The sequence below is a fragment of the Sparus aurata genome, chromosome 14 (assembly GCF_900880675.1).
Source record: "Sparus aurata chromosome 14, fSpaAur1.1, whole genome shotgun sequence".
Classification (NCBI taxonomy): domain Eukaryota; kingdom Metazoa; phylum Chordata; class Actinopteri; order Spariformes; family Sparidae; genus Sparus; species Sparus aurata.
Window position 1 is genome coordinate 3,323,101 of NC_044200.1, and position 20,519 is coordinate 3,343,619.

A 20,519-nucleotide genomic window follows, 5' to 3' on the forward strand; every position below is an offset into this window, starting at 1 on the left:
GCAGAACAGAAGTGTGGATGAACAGATGCAGTCTTCACAGTGACAGAGGACTGCAGCTGTTGCTCATGTGCTGCTTTTGTTGCACAGCCGGTGTAGATGAGGTGTAACATACAGACATACGAGACTAATGATATAATACTACCAAATCATAAATTAAGATAAATAATGACATTGACGATTGAAGAGAAATAAAAAAAAAAACCAACATAATATTCTCTGTTCCGTTGTTCTATTCAGCTGTTGGTTTGCATGCACACTTTGTGGTGGACAGTATGGAGGTGTTCATCAGCGCAATCTCCAATGCAGGTGTTTATGAGGGCACATCTGAGACCTCCATTTAAAAGTTGTCTCAGTTTTAGGGTTGAGATATAATTCAATAACACTGTTGATCATCCAGAATTTCTCCCACTGTTGCCTTTTTAGAAGGCTGCTTAAATCCAACTGACAACTCCGTTCTCTGACTGGAGCCCTGTAGGTGTCCAGCAAACCGGTTACAGGGATCCAATCCCAAACATCTACCTAATTTATGCACACTTATTATAAGCTCACACTATTTGTGTAGCTGAGACGGAACCCAAATATCAGGCGTGTATATTCCTGTCACGATGAATCACCTTCATGGGAAAGGGCAAGTTGTTCCTAACAAACATCTCTATAGGAATCTTGGAGCAATAATACTGAATTACACATTTTTTTGAAAAAGTCAATAAGCTGGTTCTCCCTCGAGAAGAGGTTTGACTCTTAACATTACACTTTTAGCTATTCTGTGGTCTTTTCTCAGGTTGGTTATTATTAGTTTTTACTCATTGACGAATTCTCCCCCACTCTGACATGTCAGATTTTCGAATACATTAACTACATTTCTCTGCTCCTCCTCCCAGCATCTACCCGTAAACTGTACGAGAAGAAACTGCAGAAGTTGCTGGATGACGGTCCAGTTCAGCCACCACTGCCAGAGCTAGTTCTCACAGAGATAGAGGTCAACCACAACGGCAACTCTGAATCCGACCTGTACAGTGACAAGGAGGATGGTGAGAACAGTGTTACACCATTCATACTGATTATTTGTGCTTGACTACGCTGGATTAAGGGTTTATATGCTTATAATCAGGGTTCGTACGGGTGCTTGAAAACCTTGAAAGTGCTTGAATTTCAATGTTGCGTTTTCAAGGTCTGAAAAGTGCTTGGATTTTAGTTTAAGTGCTTGAAAGTGCTTAACAATATAACTGTCTTTTACAAAATTGGGATCAGACTGGATAATTAATTTCTGGAGTTTTTGCTATTATAGAATATAATTTTAGATGTTTACAGCATAATACAATGTACATAATTGAGATAAAAAGTGAAGAAAAAAATCACAAGTATATATATTCCTTTAGATACGTATTTTACCCCAGCAGTAAGGTGCTGGAAAATCTTAAAAATGACCCTTAAAAGTGCTCGAATTTGACCTTGAAAAATGTGTACGAACCCTGATCATTATATCCAAATTACTCAGGAGAATTTATCAGAAACCTCTTCTGTTTATATTTTGGGAAGGTACCCATAGTGATCCCTGCAATATTGTTTCAATATCAAGGTATTTGGCTACAAATATGATGATCTTAAAATCTGGTGTCCAGTTTTTCAAAATATCACCAACAAATATTGTGCATCTAAAGATATCACATTATTATTTTAAGGCCATACACAGTACTATTACCCATGGAAAGTCATACTACTTGTTATATTCAAGAACATTCAAATGTCTGGGATTTAACAGTAATCTACCAGAAAGCAAACATGGAGTTCTGGAAGGTGTATTTGCATTCAAAAGAAATGCATTGGCAAGGCGGTGCGTCACAGTCCTTACCTGCATGACAGCCAAATCTATGTCCAAATCTGTCTTTGACAACAAATTTGTACTGACACAAAGGGAAATAATGGCTGCCTGAAGGGTAAGAAACTAACTGACATGAACTCATCAGAATACTGTGTTTTGTCAGAACTTACAGTTGAACCAGAACCAGAGCCTGTGGCAGAACCTGAGCCAGCTCCAGTTGTGGAGAGACCGCTGGGGAGCCGAGGGAAAGTGCCTGTCACCACCCGCACCCGCAGCAGTCAACACACTAAGGTAACAAAAGGCTTTTCAACAAGACAACCTCAGGAGTATTTTCAAGTTGTCACCATAACAACAAGTTAGCATCATTATATACACCTTTACATGGTCCACACTACCATTTCCAGCACACCATCTTTTGTCAAGGTTGCCGTGTAGTTCCTGAGCTGATGCAATATAATTCCTTAGACAAGCCTGTGATTGAAAGCAGATTGTAATGTTTCCATTCTGAGCCACCTGCAATTTGCCACCTTTGATAGTTTTCTGTACTACGGAAATCAGTGATGTGATTCATTGGTGGATTTATGCCAACATCTGTTACAGGCCAGTATTATATGATGATTTCACATGGCAAACACATTGTTTTACCTTTTCCTTACCTATGTCAATAAATGTCCTCAAGAGGAACAGCTGCATGTACAGTATGTTAACTTGAATAACTCTGTGTTTCTACAGCTGTAGTGAAAGCTGTCACTTTGATTCTGGTTCACATTAAACACCGAGACTAGTGGTCAGGGTCTGGAGCTGTCTCACTCCTGATTTAAGGTGTATGATGATCTGAAGGGGAAGCAGACCAACCACAGGATTTCATGATAGTAGATCTAGATTTTGGCAGATCTCCAAATGAATCTACATATACATGTCATTGCAAATTTAATGTAGCAGTCATGCTAACAAGTCATCCCTTTGAGTGTGGAGATTTTCCTGCTAAATCAGAAAAGTGAAAAGCAGTTTTTCATTGTCCAATGAATGAGATACCGGTGGGTCCATATGACTTCATGTTCACAGCTCTTGGTCTGTTTGGAACAGAGGTGAATTTTCTGGGTAGTGTTCCAGAAGTTCAAAAAGATGGTCATTAAGTCCTGTTGACATTTGTAACAATGCTTGCAGCTGATTTATGGTCATGCACATGACACCTTTGATGAGCGTCATCTGTGTACACTAAAATAACGTGTTTCAAGAGGAAAAAAGTGTCATCTGATGCTTTCCGTTCATGTTCCACACCAGAGAATTTTGCCATGCCATGGACATGGACTGTCATATTTAGTAGCGATGTGATTGGTTAGTCCCTTTTAACAGCTAAATTTATGTCGAATGACACTTATTCAAAAGTGTCAAGCTCCACACAATAAATCAGACTTCCTAGCTAAAAGTCCAGTCTTTGAACAGAGCCTTTCTCAGCAGTATTTCATGTGATTCACTTAATATGTTCTAGAAAAGAATCTCATACTGTTGTTTATTTAATACTTCTGGTTTGTATGTGTCTTTTTAATGAACATCATTTATCATAAGCCCAAGACCTTTGAAGACTACACATCCCGACTCAACACGAGGGGAGTCGAGGGGAGATTAGAGGCAGGGGTCGCAGTTAGTACAGACATGTCTGTACCAACAGCAGGGCAGGGGGGACCAAATGCTGTGAACACAGTGAAGCAGGTTGTAAATGACTTCAGATGAGCATAGGTGAATTTATAGATGAGGAGAAAACCAAGTTACAGTACCGGGTTGCAGTTTTTTCATGGGCTCTGTAGATTTTTATGTGTTCATGAAGTAATTGTTCAGCTTGACTTATGATGTTTCCATTAGAATATGGAAGGAGAGGTTGCACTTAGTTATAGTTGGTTATAGAAGCTAGCCTGGATGTGACATCATGACCTCCAGTCTTGTCTCTTCATCTCTTTACCTCCAGTTGCGATTGCTGGACATTGTTTACTGTGTTGGTCTATATTTGATTTAATATGTGACACATTTTTTATTAACATCATTTCCAAATGTTCAGCTTGTTACACAAGACTGACCATGTACACCAGTGTAACTAACGAGACGCTGTCACTCTGTAGGAGTCGATCAACACATTTTGAATGATCACCAGACAAATTATGTTATATCGTAAAAAGGGCTATCAAAGTTAACGCGTTAATAACTCGTTAACGCAACATCCTCTTAACGCTGTTAATCTTTTTAACGCGCAATTAATGCTCGGTATGAAAAAGAAACGCGCATTGTTTGATTTACGGCCGCCAAATTCACTTTCAAAACACTGCTAGAGGGTTCGGTCGATAGGACAAAAGTTATCTGCACGTAATGTCAAAATGAAATGAGTTGCCATTGAAGTACGTTGAGTCTCAAATATCATTTGCAAGCCAAACACATGGCAGATGCAGAGAGCCCACCGCCCCCACCCCTCGCCAAAAGCAGACATCACCGTGTTTTTAGGGTACATTTAGGGTAAGGGGATATTTTCTTAGCCTTTTATTTTTCTGCATGATTTGAAGTGTTGAATAAACATTTTCATAAAGCTTTCTTATATTGTTAAAAGTATTCAGAACATGAAAAGAAATATATTAAGGTACATTTAGAACAGAAAGAAATGTGCCAAAAAAATTGCGATTTATTCGCGATTAATCGCGAGTTAACTATGAACAAAATGCAATTAATCGCGATTAAAAAAATTAATGGTTTGACAGCCCTAATCGTAATGTTATGTACACATAATAAAAAACAAATACAACACATTCTGACATTCAACACAATTAATCTTATTATAACTGTAACAAACCATCTGATCCCCAGAGCTTATCTAATAAGTGCTACTATGTAAACAGTGGTGAGTGTTTGTCACACTGTTGACAATCTTCCAGACCTGTCAGTCCCTCACACACATTATTCAAACACTAGGCAGGAGAAAGATGATCACAAGCAACAGATGTCAGCCGACACAACACAATCCCACTGAATAGCTGCTGCACTTCTCAGGAAGGACTCATATTTTAATATGAGAAAATCCAATTTCCTCACTGTTCTTCCTCATTGTGAGCATAACCATTATATAACAGCTGATCTGAAGACATGTGTGACAGGAAGAGAAACTTTGAGTGAGTGTTTAAAAGAGAAGCACACAGCTGCTTCTTAACTAGAGCAGTACTATCACCCTGCTTGGTTTAAACTTCATTAACTACATTTCAACACTGCACTTTCTGTAATTGGAAAGTACAACTAAGACTGCTTGTTTAATGCAGACAGCATAGACTAATTGATCCTAACATGAGTGTGCAGTGTGAACTGGAGCAGGTATGGTGGGACACCCAGCAGCTGGAGTTGATTATACAGTTTCCTGATACTGGCAAAGGAAGTGGTTTCTCATTTTATTGGAGTGCCGTCACACCCAGCTCAGTGTGAGCCTGGAGATTCAGTGTATCAGTGCTGCTTAATGCATGTCAGACTCAAAGCACATGATGTAGATTAGCTGCTGCCATGCCATGCTGGATGCTTCAGACTCAGTCACACACAGTCCTGAAACCCAGTCTATTTTCCACATAGGGTGGAGGGTTTAATGATTACTATAACAACTATCAAATCTTGTGTTTGCCTCTTTTGGGAAACAGCAGTGTGAACTCCTGTCCTTCATGCTAGGTGTGTAATCCAGAAGTGTGCAGCTGCTTAGCTCTGATTGTGTGAGCAGCTCCTCCTGCTGTTCAGACTGTGACTGTGCACCTGTTGTGATAAGGACTTGAGAATGAGAGGCATGTGAAAACTGGGGGGCTGCCAACTGGCTGGCTGGCTGGCTAACTAGCTAGCTAGCTCTCGCTCTTGCCCTCTCCTCATTCGACTATTCATCTTTGCTATACTATTAGCCGACTTGAGTGTGTTTTACCTGCAGTCTTAGATTTGTGTTTTAATGCCTTTCTTTGTCATCTTTAATGTGAACACATCAGATTTCCACACAGGCATACTGTGTGTCCTGCTCACGGTGGAGTTATAAAGTCCCAGCTCACTCAGAGCAGGGCTGGCACTAGACATTTTGGGGCCCTTGGCCACAATAGGGTTTGGTGCCCCCAAATTGTATCTTCTGTCATCAGTTAACCACCATCACATCTTGTCAGATGATTTTTCTAGTTAACTTGTGCAGCAGCTAATATAAAAGTAACATTGTGGTTCGCTTTATAAATAATTCCTCATCGAGATGTTGTCCCTGAGCATATTTTTAAGCTTCTATATTATGTTGTCCTGTTATTGTACTCTGACTTACAAAATCAGTCTCCGGCTGACTGACTCATCAACTTTCAGGGGGCAGTTGATTAGATTTTATTGATCTTTCAGATACATTTTCATACAACCATGATTATGACCATATAACATCAAACAAATGTTTAACTCTGTAATTTTTGAGAAAGCTCAAATTGTATTGGGACCGGGGACCCAGGACCCACAGGTGGTCATTTGAGTGGGTCAGCCAGCTCAGTCCTCTTCCAGGGTTCAGCATAAAAAATGTTCCCCACTGGCCCACTTGGCTGTGGGTTCCCTTGTTCTTTGTAAAACTGCAGCATATTTGCAAGTAAAATGTTGAATGACATTTGAATGACACCTGTTTGTTTATTCAAAGCTTCCACTGCAGAACACTCATTAGCCTCGAGTAACACTTTACTGTATCTTCACTTCACCGGGTTCACTGTCTCAGTCACTGTGTGTGCGTCCGTCCATTTCACGTATAGTGAAACTGACACGAGAGCAGATGAGAGACGAGAAGCAGCACAGCCAGCGATGTGTCTCAGCATAGTTTTTTCTTTTAAATAACCTGTAGTCACTATGAAGAAATGCTTTTGCTATGAATTCAAATTGTAGGCTAATGGTAAGGAATGCCCTGATCTTCTCATAGTCACTGGCCTGATGGTCCAGTTACTAGCCAATCGGCTTGCCTTGGGTTAGCTTTTAGTGGCCCTGGGCCATCGGGCAATGGGTTATGTCAGACCCTGCCTTAGTCTTGCTCTCGGTGTGTGCAAACATTGTTGGGTACTTTATTCCTCAATTTCCAGTGCATTATTGGTTGTATACTGTATATGCCATATAGGCATTTGTTTATACATAAAGTCATCCGTGGCATAATGTTTTTTTCTGCTAGTGTTACAAACCCATCTCAAAGACCAAAACATCATCAAAAATCATGCAGACAAAAACTGATACTTGTTGCGGTCCAACACAGTATCAACATTGGTCGCCATTTCTATTTTTAGAGCTGCGCACCCCGTTCTCACTCATCACCCTTCATCGCACCCGTCAGTGAATAGCATGATGATTATAAACTCATACAGTGGATGGCGGTTCGGTTTTTGGTCTGCCAGTAAAGCCAAAGAAGAGGAAAGTGGGGGAGGAGGAATCATTAACACAAGGCCCCAGGAGAGGTGCCAGGCTTTGAAGACAGTTTTCGTAGTGGCTAAACTGTGTAGTAACATCTTCACGTGATGCACTATGGCCCAAAAATACTTTTTCCCATAAGCTAACATTGTGAAAGACAGGGCTGTAAAACGGTGGATAAATTCTTTTGAGCGTCACAACCTCCAAAATGACTTGTTTCACTATCAAAGTTTGAGCAGTTCAGTCCAATAACATTTGGAAAATCTAGAGGAGCCACCAAGAACATTATTTTGTCCTCATTCAAGTCAGCCGTGCAATAAACTGCAAGGAAGCCGGCTCAGTCGGCAGAAGTTTTTAATTTGTTTATTTTTTAAATGACTTCTGAATCATCATCAGTCAGAATGGAATGTTTGTTATTATTTTCCTGTCGATCAACTAATCAGCTGATCAGCTGTTTGAGCACTGTGTGTTTATCATGTTTATTGTGTTGTTAATCGATTTGTGTGTGAGGTAACAACACACCACCATCTACACCTTCACAAATTACCAGTTGAATCTACACTGCTGTGTCTCCACTAACACATAGAATGTTGACTCTTTAATTACTGACTTTCTCTGCGTTTCCTACCATGATCATTCAATATAAAAGATCAGAGCCCTGAAACTGAGCCGGGCGAGCCTCAGAAATACTTGACACAACCTGAACTTAACAAAGCAAAAAGACATAACATTAGAGCATTAAATTCAGCAGTGATGTTGCACATATGGCTATGCATGAAGAACATCTGGATTGAAGACAAGTCAGACATCAATGGTGATGAATAGGCTCGAAGTCAAACAGTATGTCTGACTGTCTGCTGGTGTGCCCACCATATGTATAGAGGGACCAGTTGATGGATGATGAAGACGATGATGATGATGATGATGATGAGGAGGAGCTTGTCCTGCAAGTAAAGCGCAGATCCAGGAGGTTATCCCGTCGAGTGGTGACTATGTCCCCCCTGCTCCTCTCCAAGCCTTTTCTCTAAACACCCACACTGTAACTGATCAGACCCACTGGTGTTTAGTTCCATAGCCACTCCACACGGATCGTGGGATCATTCTTTCCTCTGGTCTGGGATTTTTATCCACCTGTCTCACACGTGGATTCAAAGATGTGTATGTGCTCACATTGAGCTCATTGTCCTCTGCAACTTCACATATTCTTTCATAACTGCTCCAGCTGCTGAATAGAACGAAATGACCATTGAATGAATGTCTTTTTTGGCTACATCCAAATATGAGGTACTTGGAGACTGCAGGCAGCTTTTTGATTACATTAAAATTGATGTAAGCATTGATGGCTAGTTGGCTGTCTTCTCTGCTTGTTGGTGGAATTGTTTTTTCCAGAATGGAATCAAAAGATCCAAAAGCAGATTTGGAATGTCCAGCTACTTTTCTTTGTTTATTCATCCTTCATTCGGTCTTATTCTTTCTTTCTCAGCTCTTCTCTGTTTTACTAGTCCTCTCTTTACTTGTCCTGCTTTTTTCTGTACTCTGTCCTCATGGTGTTTTTTTGACCCAGCAGATAGTGCCTGAGGACCTCAGGCCTGCATTGACAGAGCAGGGACAGTCTAACAGGAGGGTTCACCACAGGCTGGACAGTCCAGTTCGGTCTGAGCCTCCCTCTGCCTCATCCAGACCTGCTCAGGTAGTTCTGTGCTGTGGCCACTGGGAGACACTGTTCACTCACTGATACCAGCTCAGACTCACTGGTCTGTTAGTTCCGATGTCTTCTGATCTGTTGCAGAGCTGATACACTGATGTTATCTTGTTTCAAACTGCACTAAGGTTGGTTGGTGATCAACGAGGCTGACTGTCATAAAGGGGTTACTTGGTCACGGTGGACTAGCACAGGCAAAGGGACTTTTGGGGCTGTTTGGTGATATGCCAAGTTATTTTCCTCAATCAGTCCTTGGTTGCATTCATTGCAAAATCTCCAGGTGTTTGATTTGCTGATGTGGCTGCCTCAGAGTCCAGCTAGTGAATCTTCATTCTGTAATGTGGGCAACAAACCAAGGCCTGATCCACTGAAGATTGTAATCCAAAACACAGCCCAGGTCTGTAGAGCTCCTTGAAGCCGCTGCTGGATGGTTCCTCACTGGTTTATTTCTGGTTGGATTTCCTGATTGATTTGGCCAAGAAGAGTAGTTTAAAACCACACTGCCTCCCTGGTCCTTCTATAGGAAATTGGTCTTTTGCATGACTTTGTAGTTGTTATACTGTTGATCTGATTAAAAATGGCGCACACTCTGACTCTTCCCCAGAGGCATTCATTGTGTTGCATTCAGTTGTATAAAAAACAAGTGAGAGAGAAGTTTAAACCAGATGGTCAGATTGTCTGTTTCAGAAAGTCATGCAAACTATTGCTGAATGCTCTGGCCAACATTGTCTTGGGTACAAACCAGCCCATTCTCATTCCCAACGCATCAAATACAGCCGCCTTGTTCATAGCCCTGTGCTTCTAACACGTTGGACACACTGGATGCATGTGCAGCGCTGCTGTGTGGTGTTACCTCACGCTATTCATTTCATCATCAGGTTAGACCGTTCACACTGGATGCATGAGATTCAGAGTCTTACCTATTTTCTACTACAACATGCAAAAATCAACCTGAAAACAAGCTGTAGACAGTCCTATATGCATCAAACCAGCTTTTGTCTCCAGCTCAGATGTCTGTAGAGTATGTCACAGAGATGAGAGAATACACAGAACAGCTGATGGGCAGTTTTTTTACCCTCTGCACTCTCTTTCTTTCTCTCCCTCCCTCCCTACCCCCTCCTGCTTTCTCACTCTTTCAATGCGAAAAATCACATATTACATATTTATTAACATATTTATTGATAACATCTAAACAGATGGGGCAGGCAGGAGTCTCACTCAAGCGAGCAGCAGTTGTAGTTACCCCTCTGGCTTCATTTGTCAAAGTGCTACTTAAGTGCTATAGTATAAAGATTGTGACCAAGAGTTGAGATTGTTTTGTTATAAAGCTGTGTTACATAACTTACTTAACGTATCTAAATAATGTGGCTAAAGTTACGTAAGGGATGACAATGAACTTGATAATGTTGAGTATAATAACAGTTTAAAGTCACAATATATTGTATATGAAATGTTTGTCTGCAAGCTTTGTTGTGAAAGTCTAACCGGATACTGCATATATAAGGTATTATTGCCTAAATTTAATGTGGAGCCCTTCAAATGCAGAACTTTCCCTAGAGGGAAAGGCAAAGTACAACATTTGAATCCAAGGCTACTGACCAAGCTGCTGTATATGATGAGATGGGGATGAGAGCGTGTGTTACAAACAATTTCTGTGGTTTGAGTTAGAAATCCAGCCAAGTTGTTAGAATCCCGAAAGAAACTGTCTGTCCACTCACCTTCTGTTTGACACCTGTAGCTTCACGGAGAAGAACTGGGGCTACGTCTTACCAAACCCAGTGAGGATTTGTCTTACAAGCCAGTGGCTCTGCTCAACACTACTCTGCTGGAGGTTAGCTTTTTGTCTGACATCTGTTTTAACCAAAGTATATCATGTCAGTATGTCCACAATGGTTGAATTGCTGAGTCAATGATTGTATGTGCAACCAAATGCCACCACCGTATAACTGGGCCTATTTACTTAGAATCACACTAATATACCAACACACACACTGGATTTTCAGTATTTGCATATCCAGAGGGGTCTAGTCACAGTAGGCAGGTTTGTTCACTGCTGCATTCCTTTACCCGTCTGATTATGTCACTTGCATCCATCAGCCATGAAGTACACTATTGGCGGCAGCAGCAGCAGCTTCAGCTTCAGACAATTAAACACACATTAAATGTGTACTGGCCCCGTGCTGCTGTGTTCTTAGAAGCACTGTAAATAAAGCTTACAGCTGTATCTTGTTGTCATTATACACATCCTTGGTTTTGGCACTGGTATAGCCTTCTGGAGCTGATCAGGCAAAAGCCTAAAATGACCAATCCATGCTAAGTACAGTTTCTTCTCTGCTCTGCTCATTTGCCGCTGCATGTTAATTTTGATTTGTTGAGCGACTGACTTTCATCATTTCCTGCATGGGAAAATGATTGATATTATTAACTGTGACGTTTTGTCAGTAACCTCTGATTACAGCAGATTAACTTGATATAGTTTTTTGTAAAACTTCATTTCTAGACTTTTTATCCAAATAAAAAGTAAAAAACAAGCTTTGTCTTTTCCCACAGGTCAAAGTAAAACTGTTCCTGATGCCTTGTAACAACAACAACATTTCCAATGTAGTCACACCAGCACAACCTGAAAAATGATAATGTAATAGTTAGGAAATGGTGAGATCATACTGAGTTTTAGATACTGAAATATATAACCGGAGAGATTGTTGCTATAGGGCCAAGTAGACAGCTGCACAGATGAAACTTGAGTGCCATGTGTCCATCAGATGCACATGAGATGAATGAAAAATGAAGTGTGGCTCAGTGAGTTCAGCCTCAATTTAATGTGTTCTCTTTGATTTCATGTTGGTGTTTTAGGAGCTCGAACCTTTAGGAGCAGCAGCTATGGTGTGTAGAATTAAATTTGTATTACACTGGGCTTAATCACTGAACTCATTCTTTAGTATAATAGCCACTTCTTCTTTTTGAACATGTAAATCTCATATTCTATTATGTGTTTTGGTGAAAGAGCCTGTCTAAAGAACAGAGTATACGACCTGCCACCAAGCCATCCAGGCCCACCAGAGTGGACCCGGTCACATTTAGCCCCATGTGTAACATATCGCCCATAAAAACAGGAGAGACGCGCTGTTCCCTGTCGGACCAGTTTGGATCTAAGCCCAGCAGGGTTTCTGCAGCAGGGGTACAGCTCGACTCTTTTTTTTATCTGATCTTCTCTGATTCACTGGTGCTTCTCACTTAAACTTGTTGTATACAAATGGTGCATCGTCTTTGGTGAAACATGAAGAGCTGAAGCACACAATCTATAGTTTATAGTAAAGGCCTGTGTGTGTGCAGCTGTTGAGGGTCTCTGCAGGGACCGTTGTGTGACAGCTGAACTGTTGGCTGCTTTAACATCCTCGACACACGGTCACACATACTGTCTGTGAGCAGGAGTGTGGTCCTCCAGATGTCCTGCTGTACAAACGGAGGCAACAGAAAATGACCAGCTTCCTGTCCTCATGCAGCCCGACGAAGACGCTCGGCTGTACATCCACACTGTCCAAGGACATGTTAGTGAGACAGGTACACTGTTGGACTGTAACATTCACAAGGTTCACAAGGAAACATGGTGTTTGGTCCTGGCTTTTGTGTGAAGTGGTCACATGCTGAGAGGTGTCTAAGATCAGGCAGGGGGCCTCTGCTGGTCCAAGTTTGCACATATAGGTGGTTGCAGTGGGGGGAATGTTCCCTTGGCAGTGGAATTTAGTTTATATAATGATGTGGAACAAGAAACTTGCTGAGGGTCACTGGTGAGATGTATTCATAAATCATCGGTGCGTGTTCCTTGAATCACACTCTCCATGATTGTTTTGTGTTTAGGTGGAGAAAATTGCAGCCAGCGAGCAAGCCCCGAAAGTGGAGGAGAAAGATGTTCTGAAGGAGCTGTTCTCCAATGACATCAACAGTCCAACAGGAATCACGTAAGTAATCAATGTATGGCTGCAACTAACAAATATTTTCGTTGTCTATTATTTTCCAATTCATTGATTAGTTGTTTGGGGCTTTGGGAAACAGTAGCCCTATTCACGCTGCCGTTTGGATGCGGGGATCCTGTGCCAATTCTCCTCCTCTGTGTGAATATCTCAGAGGTGGCCAGGGGTGAAATTTCGCTCTGGCACTGATCCGCCTCTGGAGGTAGTATCAGAGGCGCAATATGGGCAAACCGAACCAGTGTGAATGGATAAGCCGGCTGCGCGTAGCGAGGGCATGTCGATCTGACAGTCTGATAACTGCACAGGTCCTTCACTCAACTTAAAGTGAAACTCTCGCCAAAAAGCGACCAAGGCTTTATTTTATGGAGGACCAAACCTGACATAAGTATAAATATATAAATAAATAAATAAATGCATAAATGCATAAATAAATACAGAAATAAATAAATAAATGCTGAAATAAATGTATAAATAAATAAATGCATAAATAAATACATGCATAAATAAATGAATAAATAAATAAATGCTGAAATAAATGTATAAATAAATAAATAAAAGTATAAATAAAATAATAAATGCTTTTTATTTATTTATACATTTATGTTCACCTACATTTATTTATTTATACATTTCTGTTCACCTACATTTATTTATTTCTGTATTTCTGTTCACCTACATTTATTTATTTCTGTATTTCTGTATTTCTGTTCACCTACATATATTTATTTCTGTATTTCTGTGTCCATATGTAAATGAGGAGGTAGGAGGTCCTAACCTCAGTCAAGAGCATGATTGGTCAAATCGGAGAGCCAGACAAAAGCAAACGATTCCTGATCTCAAGCCTCGCTCTCTGTAACGTTGTAAACAGCTCCAGTTATCTTAATGGCCTCGACCAGTGTGAAAGGTTGACTGGCGTTCATTTTAACTTGCAAGGGTCCCAGATGTGCTGGTGGTGTGGTTTGAGAATCCTGTCTGGAGAGCCATGTCCGCTAACCAGGAAAAACATTCTGCTCATCGCTCCAAGTCATGTATACGTGTATTCGTTTTGACGTGGCTTGAACACTTCTATCCACACGGAGAAGCCGGGGCTGCGACTTGCAAACCACTGCTAGACGAGCGCTACAGAGCACAAATCGTCCAAAAGTGCATGTTGTCGGTTTCATATCTTTGTCGTGAATCTCTGTACTCTTAAACAACTCATGTGTGGAACAGTATCAAGCATTTGTTCACGCCGAACGGCTCGAGAGCGGCGTGGACACCGCTGTTAGCAGTTAGCTGCTAGTTAGCTTTTAGCTGCTCGCTGCAGCGCTAAGAGCGTAGCGTCCAGGTTAACTATTGACACATGTTACCACCGAGAGTGAGATACATGTCTGGGCTTTCCTATGAACCATTGTCGCTACTGGTGTTTGTATCACAGGTTGATCTGGACGTCTCACGATTTGCCACAGCTGATTGACCTCACACTGAGCTCGGGCTGGATGTCAACATACTCTGCAGACTGTTTGACCAGCAGGCTGTATGACAGTGTACACTTTTCACACCGACTTAGCTTCAGCTTAATAACGATGTATGCGGCTCGGAACGATGGCTTTAAGCGACCATTTGAACAGTGCGGAATGAAAAATACCCGATGGTAACCGGTGTCACAAGGTAGCCTGGACGCTGCGCTACAGCGAGCAGCTAACAGCTAACATAAGAGCTAAAAGGGGTCTCCACGCCGCTCTCGAGCCGCTTGGCGTGAACAAATGCCTCAGCCTGTTCCACCCATGAGTTATTTGAGAGTACAGACATTCACGACAAAGATATGAGACCGACAACATGCACTTTTGGACGATTTGTGCTCTGTAGCGCTCGTCTAGAACACACATATACATGACTTGGAGCGATGAGCAGAACGTTTTTCCTGGTTAGCGGACATGGCTGAGGATCCCTCTCTCTCCAGACGGGATTCTCAAACCACACCACCAGCACACCTGGGACCTTCGCAAGTTAAAATGAACGCCAGTCAAATTCATAACTAAACCAGAGCTACATGAACAAATGTCAACAACTGCAGCTAACAGTTAGCTGAGCGGGCTTGCTGGTAGCCAGCAACATTCCTGTACAGTGTACAGGAATCAGCGCTGCTAGTAAGGCAGAAGTAGTAGACCCTCATCGAGCACACTCCTGTAACCAATCATGCTCTTGACTGAGGTTAGGAACTCCTACCTCCTCATTTACATATGGACACAGAAATACAGAAATAAATATATGTAGGTGAAGAGAAATACAGAAATACAGAAATAAATAAATGTAGGTGAAAAGAAATACAGAAATAAATAAATGTAGGTGAACAGAAATGTATAAATAAATAAAAAGCATTTATTCTTTTATTTATACTTTTATTTATTTATGTATACATTTATTTCAGCATTTATATATTTATTCATTCATTTATGCATGTATTTATTTATGCATTTATTTATTTATACATTTATTTCAGCATTTATTTATTTATTTATGTATTTATTTATGCATTTAAGCATTTATTCATGTATTTATTTATGCATTTATGGATTTATTTATTTATTTATTTATTTATACTTATGTCAGGTTTGGTCCTCCATATTATTTGTGATTGAATATGAGTCAAACCTTCTTGTAAAAGCATAATTACGATGAAAGAGGCACTTTTAAGATTTACCGTAGTTTCGTTTTCGGGCAAGCTAATTTTCAATGGAGTGCAGGGGCACTCTTAAGTTAGCATCAAAATCGCTATTTTTAAAACACTAAGAAGGCTCGACACCACATGAAACTTTGCTGGTAGTATCACCAGGGTCTCTACACATGAACACGAGCATTGAGAACATTGTTTGTGAACACAGTTTACTAAAAAGAAGGTTTTTGAACAACTCACGTTAGTAGCTGTATCTCCGGCGCGCCACCGTCATGGCAGACAAAAAGTGTCGATCCCCGAGTGCAACCTAACTGGCAGGAGGTCCACCATTACTCTCCTGTCTGTTAGGTTATGCTCGTGTTCATGTGTAGAGACCCTACTATTTATTTCTAGAAAACTCTCCAGCAGATCTTCAGTTCACATTTAAGCTGTAATCTGCGTTTTATAGTAAAGCCTCTGAGTTGTAGCCGAATTACACTCAATGTAATTCCATGCAAATGCATTTAAAAGTTTACATCGAGATATATTTACTGACAAAGTGCAAATGATAAAGACTATAACATGAGAATGGAAGTGGAGCAATAAAAAGGGCACACCAGCAGTTAGTATTGCCCTCCTCCCCTTCAGTTTGTCACACATGCGTTCTGTTTTTTAGTCTCCAAACCAGAGCTAGCATGACCCTGAGGACACCCTGTGCCCTGTGTAGTGTTAACATCATTTATGAATGGGCTTTAGAAAATAACTGCAGGCACAGATCCACATGTCTCTCTCTGCCAGTTCCCATACCTCAACTCATGGTATCTGCCAGAGTAAAAATCAAATACCAGTGCTTTCTTTCCCAAATTCCAAATGCATGTCCCACTGCATCTAACTCTTGGATCATTTTGGTATCCTGAGGTCACTGTGGCACTAAAAAACAAACTGCATCCTGAACTAATGTAACTTCTAGGAGAAACACAGAAATATTAAATGACATTGACAAATAAAACTCTATTTTGTGTGGCTCAGTGATCTTATAGCCAGTACCACCAATGTCACCAGTTTATTGTACATGAGTCAAACCTGTTTATTTTACCCTCAGAAAACAGTGATTGTAAAATATTTGTTTCTTGTAGCGCCACCTGTCGACGACCCATCAGAGGAGCTGCTGATCGCCCAGTGAAGTCCAGTGACCTGTGGAACAATGAGAACTCCCTCTTCTCTCCTAAAACCACCAAGACCACCAGCTCAGCCTCATCCTACACAGAGAGCCGCATCATCAACCGAGTCAACAGCTTGCCCTCCTCCACCTCCTTTAGCTCCTCTACCGCCACCTCCTCTTTCTCCAGCCCCTCCTCCAGGCCGCTGGCTGCAGCTCCGCCTGCAGGTCAGACCAAAGCAGCGGCCCGCAGCATGTCTCTATGGATAAAGCTGTTCCTACTGGCCATCGTGGCTGCTTTCCTGTTCTTGGTTTACCAAGCCATGGAGACCAACACCATCAACCCGTTTGGTGATTCAGACACAGGAGTGGCCAGTGGCAGCACAGCATAGAGAGGGCGAACACAGAAGTGTCTGAGGAGGGGAGAGAGGCCTGCCTGCTTCTATTTTTTCATTTTATAAAGTGTGAATCTCCATTGTAGCCATTTTGTTCACAGCGCTGTGAAATTACCTCTGACATTTTCGCCAGTTTTTCCTCAATATTTGACCTTTCATTTTTCCTTCACTTCTGAATCAGTTACTAGTGGATATCTAAAGAGAAGTGATGTGGTCGTTTCAGTGACACTTCAAGGATCTCGTGACACGTTGTGAAGGACCAAACCGCTTCTGCTGTCGTTGTTTAGGTCCATTCTTCATCTTTGACTCGGTCTGTGAGGTGACGACAAAGCCAGCCACTAAACAGCTCTCAGAAACAAAAACAGTAGCTTTCATAGAAAGATGTGGACTCACTTTTATTACCATTATTTTTGTCATACTTGCTTGGTGCGTGCGTGTGTGAGTGTGTGTTTGTACTGAATGTGTGTGTTTGTACTGAATGTGTGTGGTTAAGATTTGTTTTCACACTTTGCCTTAGTGTCTGTCTCTGTTGGTCATTAACAGCCTTGAAGATGGAGTTTGAATCTGTAATTTTGTTTTATACTTTACTTGACCATCTTTGTTAATGAGACAGGGAGGCTTGTTGTTATAATCCAAATGCTTCGAAATCTTCTTAAACCCTACACCAATATTTTCTTAATGTTCTCTTCTAATAAAAGTCAATGTCTCAGTGTATTCTACTTAATTATGTATTTACTGTCACAAATATCCACTCAATAAACTATTATGTTGTTACTGTGCCTGTACAAGCATTTTATTCATGATGTACTGTTCACAGAACTTGAACACATCTTTAGGCATTTAATTGAATTTGTTCAGTGTCTGAGGCCTGAGTTTGTAACTTTTACTTTGCCACAACATTTTACGTGCGTTACTTCTGTCGAGTTACTCCAAGATGGAGTGACGTATAAATATACACCATATGTATACAAAGAGACAAAGCAAGAGTCCATCTTGTAACTTGATTTAATTGATTGGAAAAATAAGACTTTAATGGCAAAATATGCATACTAGAGATATGCCAATAATCTAGCAAAGCCAATGTAACTTTAGGAACAGTGACAGTAATAGAATAATGGTCGATGCTGAAATGTAGTGTTGCTGCAAATAAGATTCAAAGTCGATGTGATGACTCTGAAATGTCCTTTTATACAACAAAACCTTGTTTACTGTCATTAGCTACTATTAGCAACTGGTCATACCAGACCAAGTTAAACAGTGTGGCAGCAAAGTGCTGTTAGCAGTGTTTTGAAGTATGAATTAGGAGCGGAGGTGGTGTTAGTCTCACTTTGAGTGGACAATCAGTTGGAGATCTAGTGTGCTCATTATAATTTCTCGGATGCAATGTAACTAGAAAGTTTAAAGGAAAAGTTCACCCAAAAATTAAAATTTCAGGCATGATCTTCTCACCGCCGTGCCGACTGACATCCATCAGATGACATTTCATGGTCCACAAAACAAGTGTGCAGCATTCTCCCAAACAACTCAAGTAGACGGGGACTTCTTTAACCCAGAATAATATAAAATGACTCCAGACAGTTTGTCAGGTGTAATCCAAGTCTCTGTAAATCCCGAGATTCTAAATTGATTCTCAAAGTTGTTATTCACATCCCTTTTAAAGATGAGATTTAGCATGCACCCTGTCTCAAGTTGGTCTGCGGGCTCGACTCACATTAGTGCTGTAAATAATGAGATGTCAAGTTTCCAGCTTCTACAGACATGACATCATACAGGGCATAATACAGCATCTACAAGACCTGAGTCTTGTAGTAAATCTACAATTACAACGTTCTGCTCTGACAAGTGACTTTTAAACCAAACATGTCCGTTATCATTTCTAACAGGGAAATGGATTTAGCGGGAGCTGAAGGCCAGAGACGGGCTGGGAGGTGTGTTGTAGAGGGGTTACACAGTAGTGGATCACTGGATTTGGTTGCACTTGCTATTTTGTCACTTCTCAGGCTTACAAGTAGGTCAGGGCTGAATTGTGTTTCACATTCTAAATGTTCTATTTTATACTGAAGCTGTAATATCTATATGCAAACATAATCCAAAGGCAACATTTTGATCCTGAACAATAACCTGCATACTTTTAAAGACTCAGAATAAATTTAAAGCAACTTACACAGTCGGCCAGTAAGCCTAGCAGTGTTTTTGACTCCTGAATGTGTTTCCCCTCAGACAGCAGTTAGCTGCTAATCCATCACACATCATGTCTGCTTGTATTGTCACAGTAACATAACTGTGTGCCACTGAATGCACCAAGAGTGATACAATGCTACAATATTGTTCCAGATAAAAACAAGTGTTGGGTCGGCTTGATGTTCACCGTGATGGACAACCCAACACAAGCAAGCTGAGACCTTGGTTGTCTGTCTGCAGGCACAGTGTTGTGACTGAGGCTCAGGTTTCACCAAGTGTCCTAGTAGCCATGCCAGTGAGCCAGGATAGGCCTACATGCATGCATTATCAGGATTTATTATATTATGTGATCTAATAATTCAATTTTTGGGGAAATATGTAGTTGATGTTTAAGTAGCCTACATTAGCAAACAGCAAACTCTCAACCATGTAACATTCCATCATAGGAATACTGCATGTACAGGCAGGGAGGATGTGGTGTACACACAGGTCCTGCAGCCCGTTTCTGCTCCAGGGTCTGTTCACAGCCTCTGAGCTCAGCAGAGGAAACAGGAGATCAGTGTTCCCTTCACTGCTCTGATGCATTCGGATCCTAAAAGTTAGATTCACATTTGTTTTTCCTCAAAAATTGATCATCATAAAGAGTAGTGTCACCTAATCGATGTCGGCAACGTCACCAATTTGTGAATGACCACAACTCACACACAGCTACAATAGAGGTGTGTGTGTCCCAGTCCCATTGTTCATCCAGTGAGAGTTTCTTCTGGGCATACAGGTGTCAGGCCCAGGACACAGCGAGGACCACCAAAACTGAATTTTTTCTCTATTCAGCAGATTTCATTATTCAACATAATGAGTGCTACTCCAGCCATGCTTATTGTGAAACTGAATGCACCCAGCTTTCAGGTAATTCCAACCACACCTTAGGTCTAACCAGGTGTGTGATGACGTCACTCAGTGATCGGCTCTAGAGGGGGGCCTCGCTCTCAAAGGCTACTATTACTAACGTCAAGAATAGAAGCAGCTGTTGGCAGGTAATCCACTTACTGTTCCTCTAATTGTTTGTCATTAGGAGTCATTCTCTGTCACACAGAGACACATCTCTCCTGTATTTAATGAGCACCACACAGCAAGTCAAGAAGTGGTCTGAGAGGAAAACTGGTTTGAAGGATTACTTCAAGCACCGCCTTAATTTAATCATAGACGAATTTAGTGATTGGACCGAGGTGGTGATTGGCAGGTTCA

The 20,519-nt window shown here is 41.2% G+C and overlaps 1 protein-coding gene across 6 annotated transcripts in view; it reads left to right on the forward strand.

The window, feature by feature from the left end:
* Positions 1-17,867, forward strand: part of tmpoa (thymopoietin a) — a 28,800-nt gene extending 10,933 nt beyond the window's left edge. The window contains exons 3-12 of one of the 6 annotated variants that reach the window (XM_030440272.1): positions 882-1,031; positions 1,986-2,113; positions 8,113-8,217; positions 8,796-8,921; positions 10,672-10,764; positions 11,787-11,816; positions 11,938-12,111; positions 12,363-12,494; positions 12,792-12,892; positions 16,676-17,867. In XM_030440272.1, the coding sequence (XP_030296132.1) occupies positions 882-1,031; positions 1,986-2,113; positions 8,113-8,217; positions 8,796-8,921; positions 10,672-10,764; positions 11,787-11,816; positions 11,938-12,111; positions 12,363-12,494; positions 12,792-12,892; positions 16,676-17,090 (1,454 nt within the window). In that variant the 3' untranslated portion in view covers positions 17,091-17,867. The remainder of the gene's footprint in view (positions 1-881; positions 1,032-1,985; positions 2,114-8,112; positions 8,218-8,795; positions 8,922-10,671; positions 10,765-11,786; positions 11,817-11,937; positions 12,112-12,362; positions 12,495-12,791; positions 12,893-16,675) is intronic. The other 5 variants (XM_030440273.1, XM_030440275.1, XM_030440276.1 and 2 more) reach the window with 5 other exon arrangements.
* Positions 17,868-20,519: the final 2,652 nt, after the last annotated feature.